This window comes from Gossypium raimondii, chromosome 11, assembly GCF_025698545.1.
Source record: "Gossypium raimondii isolate GPD5lz chromosome 11, ASM2569854v1, whole genome shotgun sequence".
NCBI classification, from domain to species: Eukaryota; Viridiplantae; Streptophyta; class Magnoliopsida; order Malvales; family Malvaceae; genus Gossypium; species Gossypium raimondii.
In genome coordinates, this window is record NC_068575.1 from 49,539,843 (window position 1) to 49,561,089 (window position 21,247).

A 21,247-nucleotide genomic window follows, 5' to 3' on the forward strand; every position below is an offset into this window, starting at 1 on the left:
AAGAGAGAGAAGAGGCTCAGAAAATGTTTAAGAATGGATGGAAAGTTTCATCCTCATATATAGAATCAGATTAACGAGATTAAAATTTCTATAATCATCATCGCCATCTCCTCCTTCTTCAATCATACATAAACATAGACATCAGATTTCATATAGACGAATGGTATATGGCAAACGAAGAAACTGCCTCAAAACAAATTCATCTTTCGCAGAGTGCGTTTGCAACCATTTTTTCTTTTAAGAAGAAAATTTAAAAAATAAGAAGGAAAAGAAAAGGAATATGCCAGTAAGAACAGGGCCTGAAAAACCAGAAGGAAAAAGATGAGATTCAGGTGAGTGATACCGGCTGAGTTTACATATCGCAAGTATTTTTCCATTATTTGATTGACTGAGTCGATTCTATCTGCAACCCAACCAAGAAGCTGACTTGCTTTAAAATCATGCAAATTTTTACTCACAAAAAGCATGAAAAAAATTTAGAAACATACGAAAATCCAAGGAAAAAAAAAATGATTCTGCTCTTAACATAACACAAGCTGCGGAGAAGAAGAGGCGAGAATGGGATACTATTTATATAGAAAAAGGAAGTTAGGGTTTTGTAGCTAATCAGGCCTGCGCCCCAAAGGCCCAGTATATTTGTAATATGATTTAAGTGATGGTGCATACTGCATAGTCACTCAAAATTGAAATGTTTTCCATCATAAAAAAAATTTAATAAATTAATCTAATAATTTTTCTTTAAAAAAAGTTCCAAGGGTCGAAACTCAAAAACAGTCGGTCCAAGTTACAAGCTAGATACTTAAATCATAATTTTTTGTTTTCGTTTTTCTTAATAATGAAAATCCTTTAAAATAATATGGTTAATTAAAATTAAAACTTTTATTTTTGAAAAATAAAAATTAGGAATGCTAAAAGTTTGTTTTCAGTATTTTCACTCATCTGATAATCCATTGAAATAAATTAAAGTAAATTCCTTTGGTTTTTAAAATATGTTTTATTTTTATTTTTATTTTCAGATGATAATTTTAATTTTTATTTTCCAAAACTTAAAAGAAAGTTAATATTATTTTCAAATATTTTCACTTTTATAAAGCTTTTGTTAGTGAACAATAATGAAAATAACTTTTTATTATTTCTTAATTTTACATATTTTCATTTTCATTTTCAAATATCATTTTAAAACTTTCAACCAAATAATTTTTTTCAATGTTTTCCAATTTTCAAGAAAATGAAAACAAAATGACTTATTTTATTTTAACATGATCCTTTAAATATTTTATTTATTAAAGGATCTAATTATATTTCATACTTAATTTTAATAAATATATCAAACGAATTTTATAGCTTAAATTCACTAATTAATTTTTCAATTTATCAAAACACCTAAAAGCCTTTGTAAAATGAAAAGAGAGTTAAAACCAAAGGTTTTAATTTTAAATGAATTAACAAGAGTTCAAATTATATAAAGGCAAAAATGCTTTATTCAATAATGTTTAAATATAAAGAATTTTAAAATTGCATTTCTCATATATTAAGAAAATAGGTACTAATATTAAAAACAAAATTTTAGTCTGAATTTTTTAAAAATTAAAAACCAAATGAATCTAAATATTTATAAACACACGTATTGATAGTTAATTTGAGTTAGACTAAATTGTCATTCAAGCTATTAAATAAGTCAAATTTGATTTTTATTACTACTGAAATTTGAGCTCCAACACAATAACAAGATATGAAATCAAAAACGAGAATCAAACACATATTTTACAAGCTTCAACTTTAAACGCAAGAATCCACAGTGCCTGCTCTCAAGAAATACGTCAGTAGTTGTAACAATATCAAGATTCATCGCATCGAGTGGGCACATCAACATGCCACACTATTATAATTGGGTGAAAACAAGGTCAACAACTCAAGGTTGAATTCAACCAATTTTTATGCTCCACTGCTTTACATCACGAAACAGCAAAAAACTGACACTACTAAAACCAAAGTAGCACCAAATTTTCTTACGAGATGTCATTACATTACCTAAGAAAGATGTATTGTGGTTACCCTCTATATTTCGGAATCTTGGCACTACTGAGAAGGAAAGATTTACTGGCTCGAAAACAGCAACCCAAGAACATGAGATTCTGTGAACCAAATGCCCCACTAAATGACTAATATAGTTACTGAATATAAGAGATGATAAGATGAGGTTCTCTTGTGTACTGTGAGTGGATTTCAGCAATTTCAATATTGTAAACTAAGCTTTCTAAAACCGAAGTATGTTGAGCATCTGAAGTATATCCTCCATCATTTCAAACTCTTTACTGCCTATACAATGCATCAATCCAGTTATTGAATGAGAGACATCCTAATTCCAAACCAGTATGCATAAGATTAAACCATACCCTGTAGTCAAAGCTAACACACTAAAATTGAGACAACATTGAAGATTATAACTTTAACATCACAAAATGAAAGGCATGGTCAGGTCTAGTTCAGAAGAAAGGTATACACAAAATCCCAAGTCTGATTTGGGGACAAAGTTATTATAACATTTTAGAGGGGAAAAGAATGACTTCCACTAAATGAACTACAGAAATTTAACCTATTGTAACTCATAAAAGATAACCCCCTTTTACTGGGAATAGAAATTCATATTAGGAGTACAAGTATAAAGCCTGAACTGGAATTAAAGTGTATTGAAATCGAGGACCTTTAACTTGGAGTTCTCAAGAAAATCAACTTATGTAGGATCTTCTTTTGTTTGCAAGTTATATTATTTTAAACCCATCGGAATATAATCCAGCTCTTTCCTGTACTTATGTGGCTTAAACTAACAATGGACGGCTTAATTGAAATTGAATATCAAGTACACTGTTCTGCAGAGTATGTCATCCACTCATCCCTATGTTCCTAAGCAATCCGATACTCAACCAAGTTTGCAATTACAGTCGTGTGATCTTTGTACTATAGCTAAAAAAGTCTGATGCTGTACTGATCTGGTCTGTTAAGTCACTACACAAAAACACTCCCTTTGCTCATAAATCATTAGAATCTGTAGAATAACGTTGCCTACAATCAGTTATACATAAACTAGGTTTGCTAGGGAATTAAATATCACCACTTAAGCATACAGCTCTACAGGAGTGATGAAGGAAAAAAAAAAGATCAAATGTACCTCCAATAAACAATTTTGATACCTCACATTAACAAATCAGACACCTTCCAAAGAAACATCTGATTTTCTTTATTTGCTACAGCTCTAGAAAATCAATCGACTGACATAATATTCAATACTTGAAAAAGAAAATCTCAGTCAATTCAATCACATGTCCCTGTAATTTCTCTCCAAAGAAGCAATATAACTTTCTAGAAATTTAATAAAGCATGACAATGAAGAAATCGCAAAATAGCATAAAAAAACTGTAGAATATCTTGCATTTAAATTCCAAGCACCCAAATCACATGGGGCAGCAATGCATAAAAATCATAAATAAAATTCGTTTCATTCAAAGTAACAAAATTATTATTACTTCCAGGAAAACAACAGAAATGCACTAAATGTTCCCACATTCATCTCTTTTTCCCCTACAAATATTTATGGAATATCCCACGGCTTAGCCTCGGGGACGGCGACGACCATACCTTGGAGCTGAGGCGTAAGCACGACCTGACATCCAAGCCTGGAATGCTTGTTCAAGATGCGACCCCTCGAATTCCTCACCAACACATACTCCTCATCATAGGTACGCGGCGGAAGCTTCTCGAGCCACTCCTGGGCAATGTTGACCTCGCATTCGGCGGAGCAAGCGTCGATCTCCTCGAGGCGGTGAGAGTCGGGGTCGATCAGGCCGCTGTTAGTCAAGGCACGAAGTAAGGTCTGGCCAGCGAGGCCGACAACCTCACGCTTCTGGCCTTCAGGGTCGATAGCGAAGAGCTTGACGAGCCGATCAGCAACTTTTTTGGAAGAGGAGGGGGAGGAGGTTAAGGTGGCGGAGGATCGGGTGAGGATTTGGGAGGAGAGAGATGGGAGACGGTGGATTTGGGAGGTGAGTTTTTGGAGCGTCGAAATCGCCATATTGGGGGGTGTGGAAGAGGTAGAGAAAGATTGGAGAGGAGGTTCAGTTCCGTGGGCCGTTCAGTGTTGTATTTCTTTTCAGCGATTTGGTTCGGTTATTCGGAGCTTGACTTTTGCAAAGTGGGTTCCCTACGGTTCGCAAGCCTGCGGTGCCAACCTAACCTTACGTTTTCCTTCCTTGCCAAAATAAAAGAAAATTAATATACAAGAATGGTTTTATTGCTAATATTCGAAGGTTAGATCCGATATTGATTAGCTGTAAACAAAAATTTGAAGCTTAATTTTTGAGAAAAAAAAATTTATGAGTTTAAAAATGAAATTTATATTTAAAATATGAGTAAAATTAAAGCTCTAATGCTCGATGTTTTAGTTTGAAATGATTCGTTTTTAAAAATTATAATATATTACGAATCTTAAAGTTATTATTATTAAGAGTACTTTGGGCAATTTCCTAAAAAAAGCTTCTTCTTTTTTTAAATTACCGAAATGGGCCCGGTATTTTATTATTTATCGGAATGGGCCTTTTCCAAAGAATCGCGCCCACGTCGGTATGACGTTAGGGGCGATGCCAGAAATCATGGCCACGTCGGTAGGCTTTCTTGCGACGTGTACGACTTGCCCAACGCGTGAACAGTGCAACTAATGAAATTTGATGTATATAGTTGCACTAAATTATTTAAATTATTTATAATACCTAAATTATCCCTATTTATTTGTTATATTACATAAAATACTCCTTTGAAAATACAAAACATTATGATAGCTAATTTAAAATTTATTCTCCACAACTAATGAAAATCATTTAAAATACTAAAACTAGATCTGTCTGAACAAACTAAAAGAAAATCCCTGGAATGCTGTGATTTCTTCGTCTTCAACGAAAGATCTCGAGAAAGATCATAGTGAGGACAACTTGTGCTTAATGAGGAAGCAAATTTGGACACTCAGAATCATCTAACAATTATGCAGAACAGCAGCCGTCTTTCTTCACAGTTGAAACATCATCCCGAGAGCCGACATTGATGGTTTGTCCCTTGGGCAATGTTGTTTGATCATTCCCTCCTTCGAGTGCTTTTCGACTGATCACATGATGTATTTGAGTTAGTACTTCAGTGAATGCATGCTCAACATTTGTAGATTCAAGGGCAGATGTTTCCATAAAGAAGCGCATACATGTGGGCGCGACTTATCTGTTTACTTTTTTCTCCAAAACCCTAAAAATCCTAAAACTCTAAACCATAAAATCCAAAACCTACAAGTCAGGAAATCGCGTTACGTTAAGCGCTTTCTCGACGTGGCAACAAATCGTGTCCACGAGGCGATTTGTTGCCACGTCAAGAAAGCGCCTCGACGTGGTCGCATTTCGGCATGTCCCCGACATCGCTACGACGTGAACGCAATTTGCCGGAAAATGGCCTATTCCGGTAAATAATAAAATAACGGGCCCATTTCGGTAAATTTATAAAAAAATTTAAGCTTTTATTGGTAAATCAGCTGAGTACTTTACCTAAATATTACTTACCCTAATAGAGCTAGTCTTAAACGCGGAACAGACGAAAATATTTATGATCATACTAGAAAAATCATCATATGTTAATTCTTTGTTACCCTAAAAAATTATGTTAAAAGTTTTTATTTTGTATATTATATAATTTATATTATAATATAAATATTAAGCTAAATTGTTTATATTTAAATTTTCAATAAAAATATAATGATAATAATAAAATGTATATACATACAATTACTAAATATCAAATATATATTTATAAAAATAAGAACAAAATTTGAAACCCATGATTCGAATAAATACATTTAAATATCTATATATTATATTAATAATCCGACTCTACTAATTATTATTAATTTTCATACTTACAATATCTTAGTTCTACCACTAATCTTAACATCAATTCCAATATTTATAATTATGGGCAATAAACTCCACACTCACCTTTCAAGTGACTTTTCTGAGAAAATCTAAACTATTTTTTAATCGAAAATACAGAAATTCAAATTTCTGAATATCACAAATCAATTAAAGTAAGCTGGAATTTCATAAACCTTTTATTTCCCCAGAAACCATAGAGTTCACAAGCTTAGTTTATTTTCTAATCGCTACTTCTGAAAGTAGAGATTACATTTGAGACCAGAAAATGAAAGTTCAAAGTCCAACCAGCAGCTTATGATTTGGTCCAAAACTAGACCTGTCCTCTATAATATTTCTCTCCTTACTGTTTCATAGAGACTTTGAACTAACAACATCGACCTTCAGCAGCAAATGGTGAACTATCAACATAAGTGGTATTGCCCAATACCATATCAACAACCATCTCTGCAGTTCCCAAAGCCTGAAAATTAAACAAACTTGATGAATAAATGTCTTCAACATACAAGATATGGAGTTATTGAAGAACAAAACCTTGTAAGATCTATGGTTGACTGATCAACAGATTGCAAACAAACGAGGAAAGACCCATATTGTTTATTCCGAAATGGAACAATATAAAAGTTCCCAGAATATGGAACAGAAGACAGAAAAGTTACCATAGAGAGACCTCCTCCTTCATGTCCAGTTGCAAGGAACAAGTTTGACAAACCAGGAACATTTCCTATGACTGGCTTCCCGTCAGGCACTGACATATAAATAAAGACATTGTTTCAGGAATTTTATGTTGATTCAACTGTTCTGCATATCTAAATTTCAAAATAGCAGTTTATCCTAATGATACAAAAATATACAGTAGATGAAGTGCACGTGGACTTACTGTAAGGGCGTAGTCCTACTCTCACTTTTCGGTTCTTGATGAAATCTGTAAGAGACGGCTCTTTTAATTTGGGAAAGAACTCTCCAGCCCGTTTCCATATGTGAAGGACGATAGAGTCATCTACCTCGGTGCTGAACCCAGCAAACTGACGGCTGCTTCCTAGGATTAAATTTACGACAAAATAAGTAGTAAAACAACAAATTAACATGATACAAAGGACATGTACACAAAGAACAAGTGAACAACTGGAACGAAAGAGAGACATAATTAAGCATGTTTATGCATTTTGTTTTGCAGAAATAAAGGCTACTGGGTAATCATCTATCAGACTATGTAACCATAAGATCTAGAAGTTAGAACTGAAGGACTTTGTTAAGAGCAGGGAAAACAAACAACATTTTGGAGTTCCATTCACTCTTACACTTCCTTGAGTGCTAAAGAGAATCAGAATAATAAAACCACAGGGACACCAAAATTATCATTTTACCATATGTAAATGTATATTTAAAAGCCAAGCATTGATAATAGCAAGTAATAGTGTTAAAATTTACCTAGAACAAGATTACCCATCATGTCGATTGTGGCTGTCATTGAAACAGAAAGGGTTTGGCTCTGATCATCGAGCCCTAAAGGAAAAGTTGCATTTTGATAATCAACATAACCAACCTCCATCGAACCGTGATTCAGTTGAAGGGGATTAAAGTTCTCAAAGACAAGAAGGTGACCCTGAGGCGCATATCAAAGGCAATGCAGAGATAAAAGAGAATTAAAGAAATAAGCATGGAAGAAGCACCAAAGAATTACAGTACCAAAATTAATAAATATCATCCTAGTACTTTGCAGGAACTTTCATTCCAAGATATGTATGGCACTCTTCAACTGCATTTTAGTGGGCAAGGCTTTGCATCCAATATTATGAAATAGAACCGTGTTCTAGTCTATATATATGTGCATGCTCATGCATTGCACGTTGGAAGCAGGTTAAGTTTAATTCAGAAAATATAAAAAACACAAAATTTATAAAGCCCAAGCAACCACATCAGCGATTTTTTCTATAATTTACCAAGCTTACAACTGTCACAGATAGGGGTGAGCAAAACTCGATTCGACTCGAAAAAATCGAAAAAAATTCAAATTTCAAGTTAAACGAATCAAGTTATTCGAATCAACTCGAATTTTTTTTTCGAATTTCGAGTTCGAATCGAGTTAAGTTTTCGAATTCGAATAACTCGAATAATTCGAATATCAAACTATAATATTTTACATTTTTACCCCGAACTCCCAAACCTTTTTACTTTTCCCTCAAAACTTTTCCTCTTTCCCACTTTCCCCCCAAAACTTTTATTCCCCTCCCCTCCCAACCCCCCAATCTACCCAAAATCCATTTCCCACCAAAATTTTACTCTCCCATTTATTTTTTCTCAAAATTTTACTTCCAAAAACCCTCAAAACCTTTTATTTTCCCCCAAAATTTTTACTTCCTCCCACTTTTCCCCTAAAACTTTTATTCTCTTCCCATCCCACCTCCCATCTATCCCAAACCCTTCCCCCTCCAATTTTTTTTAATATTTTCCCTCCATCTATTTACTTTCCCTCAAACTTTTATTCTCCTAAACTTTTACTTCTCACCCTTTACTCTCAAATAAAAAATCAAAATTATCCAAAAAAAATCACTAAACATAAATAGTAATAATTTTATTTATATCTACTATTTATATTATTAAATTAAATTTCACATTTTATATTATTTATATTATTAAATTGTTTAGTCATATTAAATATTTATATTAAAATTGAATTATTTATTATGCCATAAAATAATCGTGTTAAATTTTATATTGGTATCAATTTCACATTTTATTTTTAAAATAACTTTTATTAAAAATCATATTTTTACATTTAATATATTTTTAATTCTAAAATACATAGTGACAAGAATCAAGATAATTGAAACAACTAAGCAAGCAAAGAAGCTAATTAATATATAAAAATTAATAAATAAATTATGAAGTGATGAAAGTTAATAAAAATTTTGATTAAGGTAGACAAATTTTATTACGATGGGTGACAAAATTACAAGGACCCAAAATTATTTTTTAAAATTTAACTCGAATAAATATATTCGATTCGATTCGAATTCCATCTCACTCGACTCGATTCGAGAAAACTTCAAATAAAGTTAGTATGATAAAATGAGATTCGAAAGCTCGATTAACTCGAAAATTTTCGATTCAACTCGATTCGATCGAATGCTCACCCCTAGTCACAGAGCACTCTGATGAACAATCAAGACTAGAGCATGATGGGGAGCTTTTAAACATAAATAATAAATATATCTAATTTAGCTTCCAATATTTATCAACAATTACAGTGTTTTTGAAACGTCATGATATAGCAGAAAGATCTATCATCCTATTATTCTATAACAGCATCCGCAAGGGGTAAAAAGAGCCATTCTCACCTTACGAGGCATTACAAGGGCATCCAATTGAATATGTGAACCTTTGAATAGGTCATGCATCAATGACCGACTCCAACAACCAGCTGCAACTACAATGGCCTTACCATACAAGGTATTATTGGAAGTCTGAACAGCTTCAAACTCCCCACTACTCGTAGATCTGAACTACAGGAGTTAAGAGAGTTACACAGACCTGAGTAATGATATACAAATATGTTTTTGTCTCTTTGCATCATCATTAATTTACTGCAGGAAAATGACGACCGACCTTACTAAACCTGTAACTGGCTCATGATAGAACTCTGCATATCTTCCTTCCGGTGCAAAAGATCTGTTAACCTATAGATCATTGGAGTCTGCGTTAGTTACAAATGAAGTTAAGACACCAACAATTATGCCAAATGCCATAAAAAATTAAGAACATGGTTATAAAGATACCTTTTCGATGTAAGAAACAGCTTGATGAGCATCCAACTGGCAATCATCAGGTGCAAAAGCAGCTCCACCATCAGTCCCGACATAAATTGCAGGTTCCTTGGAATGCAATTCATCAGTGGACAAATACTCAGCTCTCACACCAGCTTCAGACAGCTGACTCACTCTCTTTCTTAACATGACTGAATCCTCAGGAGTTCTGCCCACTAACAAGCTTCCTACACCTCAAAACACCATATATTACATGACTTCCGAAAAAGTAAACTCAAAATTTGAACTTTTAAAATAGTTAACAAAGATTCGAAAAGAAACCGGATAGCAAGCTGCGAAAATGACAAGCAATCATTTTAACTACGTAAACATTAAACTAGTACCTGTCTTCTTCCAACCCAATACTTGAAGTGGGTCCATGCCTTGGTCTCGTATCGTCTCAGCCAACATCTTCCACAGTTGGTGACTTCTTTTGGTAAGTTCCCATGTCTCACTTGCGGGATTCTTATGTACCATCCATATGTAGCCCTGTCCTACACCCAATCAGAGTTTAGGAAATGCAAATAATAAAGAAAAGGATTGCGGGAGAAGATAATAGTTTAAAAATAAGAGGGTTTACCAGCACCAGTGGCGCCGGAGCAAGGTACGGCCTTATCGACGACCGCAACGGATAGATCCGATCCGGTTAGAAATTGTCGGGCGATTGTCAACCCGATGACTCCTGCGCCCACAATCACGACGTCGAAAGAACGGGAAGAGGCCTTCACCGGTTCTAAACCCGAATAACTGATGCGTTCGGGTCGGGTTGGTCTGGTTCCGTTGACCGAGAGTGAGAGCTTTTTCGTTGGGATTTTGGATCCGAACAAGCCTGATTCGAATGAGAAGGAACATAATCGATTTACATTGACTGAAGTGACGCCATCTTTGATAAAATGGTTGGAGGAGCTTGGGGAGTTAACTGCAATTGAAGCTGAAGACATGGTTTTTGCTGGTTCTGCTTTGATGTTTAAACCCCTTTTCACTTACTATTTTTCAATTACAATTAGGAAAAAAGAAAGTACAAACTGGGCTGCTTTTGGTTGAAGCCCATTCAATTTTCCTTTTCAGTCAGGTTTTTTTCTAGTTTTTTTTTTTTTTAATTTCAATCTAATATCTGCTACGGTATTACATTACATGTGAACTTTGATAATTACTTTTGTAAAATTTTGGATAATTAAACAAAAATAATCAAGTTAAAATCCAAATGAAATTATTTAAAAGTTAAATGCGAAGTAGAGCCAAATATATATATATATTTGAAACTATTATCTCACTAATTATTGATGAATGACATATATAGTCATTGTATAAGCAAACTTTCCTCCCAACATGGAACTTGGGAACTTCTGTCAAGAAGTTTTTCCGACCTCTCTTACATATATCCTTCTTATCAAAGCCTTCCAAAATCTTATAAGTTTTCAACACATGACAAATGATGATTACTCAAATCAAATGTGCATAAGGTTAGCACAGTATTAGCAGAGGTACAAGGAAAACAATACTAAATGAAACCAAATATTGGTCAATCCGGCTTGATATATGCTGCTGCAATCCAGGTGATTGGTCTATAAGAACATTTTCCGAGCGATGAATGATCACAGCTTAAAGATTGGTATCAGACTAGTACCAACACTAATATCAACTCTAAGCCACTGCTCAGCTGTTGCAAATACAGATAATATCCCTGAGAAATGAAAATGTCAGTACCTTATAAGTCGTCCAAGTTAATAATTAAGTCATTGCACCAGTAAATCTCGGCTGGCTTTGTTTCCGGATCACTTTGAGATAAGCGATCAGGAGTTGCAGAGGCTTTGTCTAAGGAACTTGCTAAATCTGTCTCCCATAAACCCAAACTACAGGCCCTCTTGTATGTATCATAATCTGCTGCCCTTAAGCCTTCTGAGACCAATTCGCTCAATGATCCACTGATTTCTTCACTATTCATTACATCCAGGAAAGCTTGAGATAAATTAGGATGAAAGAAAACCAGAATGGCACAGCTCTTATCAACTAAACAGACATCAAATTCTTCAGAGAAAACATCATGGGACCCTTGAAGCAGGCTCTTAAGCATTCCAGCAGACAGCCTGTTCCTGAATCCCCACAAGAAAACTAAATCCTTGCAATCTACTTTTCTTGGGCTATTTGTCCAAATTCTGATACCCCCGTCAAGTGATTCTTCGGAATTTCCAGAACATGATCTGAAGGCATTTGCATACCCATCAAGGACTTTTCCATCACTAGACTGGATAGAACCGGGGGTGATCTTCAGTACAGAGCACAATTTTGCAAATAAATAACATATTCTTACAACAGTTCGCCCATGAATCTTGCTTTCATCTAACAAAGCTGAAAAACACAACATGACGTATGAAGGACATAAATGTGAAGCATGAGCAATAACCTAGTGATTGGTAGTTCTGGTACATTACTAAGTTAGCTAAGAATGAAAGCAAAAATTTATGAAAATCAGCTGCATAGCATAACTAGAGAGACCTACTAACCTCCATGGGAAAGTTCCATTTCAATGGGCGCAAAGAAACGATTCTTGAGGTAAGATACAGCTGCAGGTATGCTGGTCACATTTTCTAGAGGACCAATTCCCTTCATCATATGGTTAACATCAAATATATGGGGAAAAATGGATTGTAAAGAGTTAAGGAACTCATTCACATCGAGAGGAAGTGGAGCTATGAATTTTGAATGAATAACAGAGAAATCTGCAGGAACAAGTTATTGTTTAGGTCACCATTAATAAAAAACCATAAACATAATGATATAGACTAAAAGTACTGGAACTTTTGCCATAAAGATACACCATTAAGGGTATTGTGGGAGACAACAGGTTTCTGTGAAGCAGATACCAATTCGATCACCTCTCGAAAGCCCCTCATTTTCTTGTTTTGTTCCTCTTCAGCATTCTGAAGCTCCCTCTGTTAATCAAGATTCCCATTTACAAAGTTTAGAAAGAACCAAACCGCTCATTCTGATCAAGGATCGAGATTTATTTGCTACCTCAAGAAGACTCTTGTCTTCTTTTGAACTTGTTAAAACAACACGAACTGCCTGGGTTCCTCCACCCTTTGTTGGGATTTTTAAAGCAACAAGATCATCAAAGAACTCTCTCAACATCTATATCAAATAAACAAATTTCATGACATTATTCACAAAAGAAAAGCCCAAAAATTCCCACTTTCCATAACAGCATTACATGAGATTTAATTTTGCATCACTCCCTTAATTACGGATTGAAACTAGTATCAGGTGAGTCTACCTCTAATACAAGTTGAACTTGACGTTCACTGCATACGTCTATTGTCATGCATGGTCTAGAACCATACTGTTCACCCCCTAAGACAAGTTTTTGCAGTGATTTTACAAGAGCATCTGCCAACAAAAAAGTTAACACACTGAACAACAGGAAGCAACGAAAAGATAATAAATAACCAAACATCTAATGCAAAATCTTTCACCATCTATCTTTTTGCTTGTGGAGTCGGTGCAGGACTTTTTCCAATGCTTAATACGAGATTTAACCCTTTCTACAAATACTGTATCAGCAACAGTCGGAGGGGAAGAAGAAGCTTCCACAACATGATTTAAATTAATTGGATTGGCCATTCGAACTTTTGCTGCCAACTCTTGTGCTCTCGATAAGTACGATATACCTATAAAAAGAACAAAGTAACTCTTTCGGCTTAGCTCAAAAGTCCACAGAGAATTTATATCCTGATTCTAATTCGCTTGAATTATGCAGTAATGCACAAAAGGCACAAGCTTTTCACTAAGTTTTGACACTTGTCATCATGTTTCACAAATATCATATCAGTAATGGAAGTGTTAAAAAAGTGAAGAGAATAGGATTTTACCATCATATATGCAAGCATTAAAATCGAAACCTTGTCGAGCCATAGCTGTCAAATAAGAAGTTTGGCATGAAAAACTGTAAGAAGGCATCCCAGTGTTTAATTCATCCCTTGGGAACAAATGGAAATTATACCTGCAATGAAAAATAAAAAAAAGAAAGCTGCAACTTAATTCTTACAAATAATGGCTAATTCTTTCAACCTAAAATTTCACCCCGTAATGTAATCCTGAAATTCCACAGAACTAAAATTTTAACTTCTAATTTTCCAAATTATCTTTAATTTACAAATGATAATCCTGAAAAAATTTCAAATTAACCGAATGTTTTTCAAATTTGAACAGAAATTTACATCCTAAAACTGAATATTATAATTTTTTCAAAGATAAAATGAATCATTATATAAATAAAAGGTTGAGAACTGACGGGTGGGCAGTGACTTTGTAGCCAGATATGGTAAAGGGGCAGATGGCGAACTGGAGGAGCTGGAAGCGTTCGGCGGCGCGACGGACCTTGAGGTAAGCGGTTTCCGGCGAGTCGAAGGAGGAGACTCGGTTCCAAGGAGCGGAGAAAGAACCGGTGTTCTGGAGCGAAACCGCGACGAAGTCGGAAGCGGAAAGGTGGGACTTGAACTCCTGGAGTGAATCACTGAAGTTGGATTTGGTAACCTGCTTTACGCTCCATTGGAGCTTATGCCGATGGCTGTTTGGGGATATTTTGGTGCCAAAAAAACGTCTCCTTATTAAAGTCACCATTCTCAGTCTTTTGCTTTGATCCGCTGGGGTTTTGAAGTGGTTTTAGCTTCGGTGTTGTCAAATAAATTTTCCGTTGGATCGGGTAACCGGCAACACGCCCATATATCGGAACGGGTTAAAGCTTAGCTACTAGTGTCACGTGACACTAGTAGTGAGTATTTCCATTGAACTCCTCTCCAACTAGAGGTGATCATCGGTTGGGCTATCTGGCCCGGTTCGACGGCTCGCTTGAAAAATAGGAGAGTTCGGGTAAAAATATAGATCCAATATATGAGTTTAGGTAAAAAAGAGACCAGTTTAGAAAACGAGTCGGGCCTCGAGTAAGACTTTTTTAGCCCGGGCCCGGCCTGAATTATATTAAATATATATTTTTTATTTTTAATCAAATATATTTTTATTAAATATATATTTTTAGACTTTTAATTTGAATTACATATTAAATATATTTATTTATTTTTAATCAAATATAGGTCGAGTCGGGCTCGGACTTAGTAATTTTATTTTGGGCCGGGCTCGAGCCCAGGCCAAGAAAACGGGCCTAAAATTTTGTCTGGTCCTGGCCCGACCCGGCACATGATCACTTCTATCTCCAACGCCTAAATCAGAATAAAAACGCATTTAAGCAGGTGTTGTTTTAATTATTACAATACAATAACGTGAATTAAGTTAACTTTCAATCAACTTAATGTATTTTTTATTCAACATTAACTTAATTGAAATTTGAAAAAATATTTTAATAAATTTTAAGCAATATTATTAGAAAGGTTAATATAATTTTAACCCATAAATTTAATATCTAGGTTTATTTTGATATTATACTCTTTTTATGGTCTACTTTGATAATTAAAAAATATAATACTTATTTTTAGCACGTTAATACATGTATAGAAGTGAAACTACACGTCAATATCATGGGCCAAAATTACACATATGGGTTAATATTTATTTTTTATTGGACAAGTAATTTTAAAAATTGTTACATGTTTTTAAAAAAATTATTTAATTATTTAATATTTTATTACACTTCACTCTAATTGTGAAATTTAAAAGTTTTCAGTGATGTATCAAATAATTTTTCTAAAAATATTAATATCTTTACCTTTTCTGAATTTAACTTTTGAAAAGAAAATGAGCAAATATGATATATCAATTTCGTCTTATTATTCCCTCAAATTATCAACATGGCCTTGCTAGGTAAAAATATTATAATAGACTTTTGTACATTTTAATTTTTTATTGAAAATGGATAAATTAATCCCTACATGTCAGAATAAAATAATTCATCTGTTGTTAAATACTTATTTTAGTGTTTTATGTGTAAAGCATAATAATAAATTTAATCCTCAATAAAAAGGACCAAATTACACTAAGAGGTATAATATAAGGATTGTTTAGAACTTAAAAGAATTTTTTGTCTGCCCCTGGCAAGGAAGGATGCTTATACAGAAGCAGATGACGTTTTGACAGTGGCAAGAAAATATATTACGTAAAATAATATCATATGACCAAAGAAAGTAACATTCAATTATTTATTTTTTTAAATAAAAGAGAAAATAACATTAAAATCTTGCTAACTCATTCATAGAGATGCAAGCAATCCAGGAATTTGCTCTTCCATTAAATTAATTCCTTGGATAAGCCATCATCAACATACAGTTAGGAGGAACTAAAACAAGCATCATATAGCTTTCCCTGCAAGGAATCTGCTATAAAAATCTAATGCCTCTTCAGGTTTGTATTCTGGAACAGTATGTCCTGCTCCCTGGATTTATACCAAAAAAAAATTTGAATTAAAACTGGGAATTCGAAAATTTTACGATTTAGACCATTTACATACAGATTCATCCTTGTTATTTTATCAGAAAGTCCGCAATGCGGTCGATACCTTTACGGTTAAAAAGGTCAGGTTGTTCGCATAACCTTGTAAATACCTGCAAATGCATTCCAAAATATATACAAAGTCAATTATGAAGTAAAATAAAGCATTACGAGCATTAGTTCGGAAGGAAAACGGGAAATCTAGGCAGTGACAGATTCAGCATGAGATTCGGTTCTGGTTATCGGTTTGTAAAATACTTTTTCCATATGTTAAGTGAAAGAAAGGACTGAAAATTACCCAGCAACTTGTCCATTGGACATCCATGGCCTCCATTCATCTACTATCTCGTATCCAATGGATCTCGTCCAGGCTTGGCTCCCAGTGAATGGAACACACATATCATGATCCCCACTGCCACAAAAGTTACATACATACACTTATCAGAAAACATTACCTGGTCGAGCACTCATTTTGCCTTAAAACCCGGATTTCATTATTAAACATCATGAAATTCAATCGATCAGTGCAGCTTCAGATAAATAAAGTTAACACTGGCTTAGCATGTCCAGGACGATTAGTTCAAATCCATAACAAGTTACAAACTCGACATATCAAGACCAATGAATCATTCTTTTAGGTAATCTTTTTTTCATTTAGGAAAAAGATTAGTGAAACATGCCTTGCACCAAGGCTAAAAGTCCTTAAATTCTTTTCGGGTCCATGATGAGAAAAAAAGTCTGAAAGAAATTGTAATATTATACAACATTAAAAGGAGATTTACCTGTATATGAGTGCCCGATACCCACCAGAAGTAAGATTCTTGTGATACACGATCATGCTACCAGCATCGTGATCATACAAGATCTTGTCTGTGCATAACTCCCATTTCCCGATTGCAGTCTCCTATGGTGCCAAAGGATCATAAAATTAATATTATTTTAAAAAATGGAGTAATGACTTCGAGAGTGCTTACCTCTTCAGCATGAATTGCTTTCCTAACTGCTGGATCATTCAGCCATTGTGTTGCTACTGTATCATCCTACACAATTAATATAAAGTTTTGAGTATGTAATTTATCAATATAATTCCAATAAGATGGTTTGAGACGAATAACAAATAAATAAGAACAAATCAGTTACACGAGTTGTATGCACAAAAGGAATAGCTGAGCTAAGAACTTGACAGAAAAAAGCAGGTGAAAGTCGAAACTATAAACTGAAGGTTATTGACCTCAGAAAAAGAGCAAAGCTACAAAATAGATGTGAAACAAGATAAAAACAAGCAATCATCACAAACAATAAGTTAGAACTTACGGTGCATGGAACACTTTCGGCATCAAGAAGTTGTGGCCATGTTGGAACAATTCCATCTCTCACAGGAGCTCTAAGCGGCCAGGCACGACCAAACATCCTTGTCCTTACAGCAAGAGGCCTGTTGGTCTCACCAAGCTTCCGGAAGCTTGAAGGTAGTCTAATCTTAATATCTGTATTCTCAAGCGTTTCCGGTGCATGGTAACAAGGTTCTAGGATGTCATATATGTTTAAATCCTCTATGTTCTGCAATTAGTCAAAAGTTTAGAAGCAAACCAAAGAGAATGCAAGTGCTGATTATCTGGACTTTCCCTTTAATCAATGTAAATAAGCAACTAAAGCACAATTACCTTCTCAACCTTTTCCAGTTTGCTTTCACAAGTTTCACTGAGTGGAATGTAGAAATTACCCTTGCACTCACTGTTAACCTCCTGAAAATATGTAATAAGATTGAAGTATCAGAACTATGTTTTTGGGGAAAAAGAACCATGGCCTTTTTTTCAACCTAGCACTTATAACAAGTTAGAATATATAGGCTTCCAATAACAAATCTGGAAACTTTAAAGAAAAAAAATGAAAAACTTAGGTTCCTACAGTTGCTTAATCACATCATGCATTTGTAACAAGCATTGGTTACTAGGACCAAACTTAAATCTACTAGTTCAAAGAGGTAAAAAGTATATAGCATATCGGGCCATGGACCAGAAAAAGGATAACATGCCAGAAACTAAGAAAAGCCACTACCTGGAAATGTAGATTCAGGTCAAAAATAGAACAGGAAGTTCAAATACTTTCAGTTTAGCAAATTTTCAGACCCAGTAATTACAACTAGTACTGGCACCTTCCATGAGGGGTCATTGAAAGGAAAATATAATGTTATGAAGGAAAATGAAACTGGAACTAGAAGAAGATATATGGAAATCAGGGACTGCTCCACGCACCTCATATAGTTCATCTGAGATCAGGCCCATCCCATGGGCAAATGGAACAAGAGCGTTGCCATCGAATTCATCATCTGCAACTCCATTTCCCACCAAATATCCCTGTGCATGATGTATTCAAGTTATAGCTAGAATGCATGTGCTTAAAAGCTTAAACTTCAATCAAAATAGTTTCCAGAAAATTTTGTACCTTGAAGTTAGGAATAGGCTTTTTCTGAGCAACAATTCCTGTAAACGATTCATATCTGCACTTTAGATTTATCCTTTCAACTTATTAAAGTCTAAACTAAGAGGATGTATATAAATATATATATATGTACGTACCTTTCACGACTTCAGAAGATAGAGTAGGCACATATACACCAGCATACGACTCTCCGGCAATAAAAAAGGGGTTTGGAAGGAACTCAGAGTATAGTTCAAACCACTGATACAGAACAGATACTTAAAGCATAAGTATCTCAGTTCATAAAGAACTTCAGCAATAATAATGAATAAATTTGATGTATAACCTTGAGCAAAAATGCATGGGTGTCAATGGCAGTCTGTACATCACCAGTCTCATAATCACTTTTGTTCTTCGAATACGAAAACCCAACACCGACCGGAGAATCTAAATATATAATGTTAGAGACCTAAAAGAAAAAGAAAACTGTGAATATGATATCTTTACCACAATGGGGAAACGTACATAAACAAATCAAACATCTCCCTTTTGTCCTATAAAACAAAAGTGAAAAATTACAACCTTGGACCAACTATAGGGATTGAGATGTAGTTGGGGCAAACTCTCATTTGCCTTTGCTGCTTCAAAATTGAAAGGCCCTGTTAATTCAAAGCAATTATTATAAATTTGACAAAACAGGAACAACTGAGTTACTATAGGGGATCCCTAATACCCCAGTAAATAAATTGCAGAACTTTTACCTTTCCTCCACTCATTGTTCAAGTAAATAATTTCAAAGTCTAGAAACCCAAATAAGCAGATTATTGTAAACCCTAAGGTAAATCTGAAATGTTGTAATATCTGGTGAAACAGATGAAGTATTTGCATTGATTTATGGTCTATGTTCTACAGTATATTACTATATATCTATATACCATGCTCGTAAACAAAGCCGTCAAAGCTGGAACATCCAGGTCCACCATTGAGCCAAAGAACCAGTGCATCCTCTGATGGATTCCTTTCAGATTCCACAAAATAGTAAAACATGTTCTTGCCATGATTTTGATCGACATTCACATACCTTCAAGAACAAAAAAAAAAAAAAAAAGAGTTTGACCAAGACTTTTATGGTGCCCAAATTATAGGAAACAAGAAAAAGATGGAAATTAATAACGAAAATGTTGAAATCAGTGAATACCCAGAGTAGTGCTTTGAAGGAAAAGTGCCAGAAAAGCCAGGGAGTTGAGTGACCAGAGCCTCCTCAGGAGCTGACTGAGTTAATACAACTAAGCTACAGAAGAGGCAAAAATATAGGAAATTGTCAGCCATAGCTACAGTTTTTTGGAGTGGAAGTTTCTCACTATGGATTGATTGATGCTATATTTGTGGAATTTAAAGAGATTGTTGTCCCTGAAATGTACCCAAGAAACTATGATTTTGGTTTAAGATAATGACACAAAATGATGGGAGGTTTTGTTCTTTTTGCAAGTTGGTTAAAAGTTTGATCTGTTTATGCTTTCAAGGCAAGAAAAACAGACGAAAGGGCATGGAAAGACAAATAAATGATCTGACGACTTAAGTAATCCAAATGATTCAATGAAACAGAAAACCACTTGCTAATCACACTCGAGTTCTGAGATAGAGGTTGCTGTACGATTACCGAAGGTAAAAATCATAGGCCCCTTTGTAGATGGAGAAATAAGCAATATATATTAGTTTTTAATATTTATTAATCAAATATATTAAATTATTTTATATTAAGATTAATTTTTTTATTTCAAATATGGTACAATTTAATTAACTTCTATTATATTGACTTTGAAATTGTTATTTATAAAAATATGACTATCATTGTCAAATACCTATATTTATAAAGGAGTCATCAAAACTCTTTTTTTTAATTATTATTAACACTAACCCAACCAAAAATATAAAAATCATTCCTTATCATTTTGATAAATAATTATTTTATTAGTTATTTTAAATACAAATATTTTTTTTAATTTCGTGTATAATGAATCGGGTAAATAGATGTCTACATTTAGATTCAAAATAATAATATAAAAACTTAATATATTATGATTAAGTTAAGATGAATTTGGATCTGCATTTATTCAAGTTTATTCTAGACACGCATTTTTAATAATTTTATGTTTTTTATACTTTTTAAAAATAATAATATTAAATAAAACATGATAACCTCCAAGAATATAATTGACTTATTGTTAGATAATAGACAAACAATTGACATCAATTGTGTTGTCCCTGACAATATCCCACCTTTATCTCTTAAATGAGATCAATATCGTCTAAACAGGGACGGATCCAAGATTTTACTCCAAGAGGGGCAAAACTTCTAAATTTGAACGATATTTTTTTAACATAAAAAAAGTGTCAATTCTTCTCGTATACGTTTTTTTTATTATCAAACAAATCAATTTAATGTTTTTAAAAATCACACTATATAAAATAAAATATTTTTTTCAAAATGCAAAAAAAGAATAACTAATATTATACTGAAAATTTCATAAATATCATTATAATTCCAAAAATTAAATTAAAAAACTTGGGCTTAGTCCTATTTCTCAATACTAGGCATCTAAATTGCATCTTTCGCTTTTTATAAGA

At 33.9% G+C, this 21,247-nt stretch overlaps 4 protein-coding genes and 1 non-coding gene across 6 annotated transcripts; all 5 read right to left on the reverse strand.

The window, feature by feature from the left end:
• Nucleotides 1–14: 14 nt before the first annotated feature.
• LOC128035183 (small nucleolar RNA U30) lies at nt 15–105 on the reverse strand. The gene has a single exon (XR_008191584.1). It is a non-coding gene; the product is annotated as a small nucleolar RNA U30 (small nucleolar RNA).
• Nucleotides 106–3,385: 3,280 nt separating this feature from the next.
• Nucleotides 3,386–4,209, reverse strand: LOC105803350 (uncharacterized). The gene has a single exon (XM_012635475.2). It carries the CDS (start codon nt 4,067–4,069, stop codon nt 3,590–3,592), a length of 480 nt encoding a protein of 159 aa, XP_012490929.1. The 5' UTR covers nt 4,070–4,209; the 3' UTR covers nt 3,386–3,589.
• Nucleotides 4,210–6,107: 1,898 nt separating this feature from the next.
• On the reverse strand, nt 6,108–10,768 carry LOC105803349 (uncharacterized). 2 transcript variants are annotated; one of them, XM_012635474.2, is made up of 9 exons: nt 10,344–10,768; nt 10,108–10,257; nt 9,737–9,951; nt 9,567–9,637; nt 9,299–9,458; nt 7,389–7,563; nt 6,838–6,996; nt 6,617–6,705; nt 6,108–6,420 (listed from the first exon to the last, which is right to left on the reverse strand). In XM_012635474.2, exons 1-9 carry the CDS (start codon nt 10,702–10,704, stop codon nt 6,325–6,327), a joined length of 1,476 nt encoding a protein of 491 aa, XP_012490928.1. In that variant the 5' UTR covers nt 10,705–10,768; the 3' UTR covers nt 6,108–6,324. The 2 variants fall into 2 exon arrangements, with proteins under 2 accessions (XP_012490928.1, XP_052480032.1); XM_052624072.1 differs by having other exon boundaries at nt 10,108–10,252; nt 10,344–10,493.
• A 228-nt stretch (nt 10,769–10,996) lies between these two features.
• LOC105803347 (poly(A)-specific ribonuclease PARN-like) lies at nt 10,997–14,465 on the reverse strand. Its single transcript, XM_012635472.2, has 8 exons — nt 14,055–14,465; nt 13,633–13,763; nt 13,237–13,431; nt 13,038–13,150; nt 12,779–12,895; nt 12,582–12,696; nt 12,268–12,483; nt 10,997–12,112 (listed from the first exon to the last, which is right to left on the reverse strand). Exons 1-8 carry the CDS (start codon nt 14,381–14,383, stop codon nt 11,472–11,474), a joined length of 1,857 nt encoding a protein of 618 aa, XP_012490926.1. The 5' UTR covers nt 14,384–14,465; the 3' UTR covers nt 10,997–11,471.
• A 1,420-nt stretch (nt 14,466–15,885) lies between these two features.
• LOC105803346 (serine carboxypeptidase-like 20) lies at nt 15,886–20,287 on the reverse strand. The gene is made up of 14 exons (XM_012635471.2): nt 19,818–20,287; nt 19,555–19,700; nt 19,202–19,278; nt 18,966–19,088; nt 18,778–18,880; nt 18,644–18,681; nt 18,454–18,555; nt 17,863–17,943; nt 17,516–17,758; nt 17,176–17,241; nt 16,984–17,105; nt 16,500–16,613; nt 16,269–16,314; nt 15,886–16,145 (listed from the first exon to the last, which is right to left on the reverse strand). The coding sequence occupies exons 1-14, from the start codon at nt 19,946–19,948 to the stop codon at nt 16,062–16,064; spliced, it is 1,476 nt and encodes a 491-aa protein (XP_012490925.1). The 5' UTR covers nt 19,949–20,287; the 3' UTR covers nt 15,886–16,061.
• Between the last annotated feature and the right edge of the window lie 960 nt (nt 20,288–21,247).

Bases quoted from the DNA above. Each gene is read 5' to 3' on its own strand.
- LOC105803350 (XM_012635475.2), bottom strand. From the start codon at position 4,069: ATGGCGATTTCGACGCTCCAAAAACTCACCTCCCAAATCCACCGTCTC.
- LOC105803349 (XM_012635474.2), bottom strand. From the start codon at position 10,704: ATGTCTTCAGCTTCAATTGCAGTTAACTCCCCAAGCTCCTCCAACCAT. The intron at 10,258-10,343 runs GTAAACCCTCTT...GATTGGGTGTAG, and splicing joins CTCCGGCGCCACTGGTGCTG to GACAGGGCTACATATGGATG. The intron at 7,564-9,298 runs GTGAGAATGGCT...TATGCGCCTCAG, and splicing joins CCCTTGTAATGCCTCGTAAG to GGTCACCTTCTTGTCTTTGA.
- LOC105803347 (XM_012635472.2), bottom strand. From the start codon at position 14,383: ATGGTGACTTTAATAAGGAGACGTTTTTTTGGCACCAAAATATCCCCA. The intron at 13,764-14,054 runs GTCAGTTCTCAA...TTTTCATTGCAG, and splicing joins TACAAAGTCACTGCCCACCC to GTATAATTTCCATTTGTTCC. The intron at 13,151-13,236 runs GTGAAAGATTTT...TTTTGTTGGCAG, and splicing joins CACAAGCAAAAAGATAGATG to ATGCTCTTGTAAAATCACTG.
- LOC105803346 (XM_012635471.2), bottom strand. From the start codon at position 19,948: ATGGCTGACAATTTCCTATATTTTTGCCTCTTCTGTAGCTTAGTTGTA. The intron at 19,701-19,817 runs GTATTCACTGAT...TTGTTCTTGAAG, and splicing joins CCTTCAAAGCACTACTCTGG to GTATGTGAATGTCGATCAAA. The intron at 16,315-16,499 runs GTAATTTTCAGT...ATGCATTTGCAG, and splicing joins TCCAATGGACAAGTTGCTGG to GTATTTACAAGGTTATGCGA.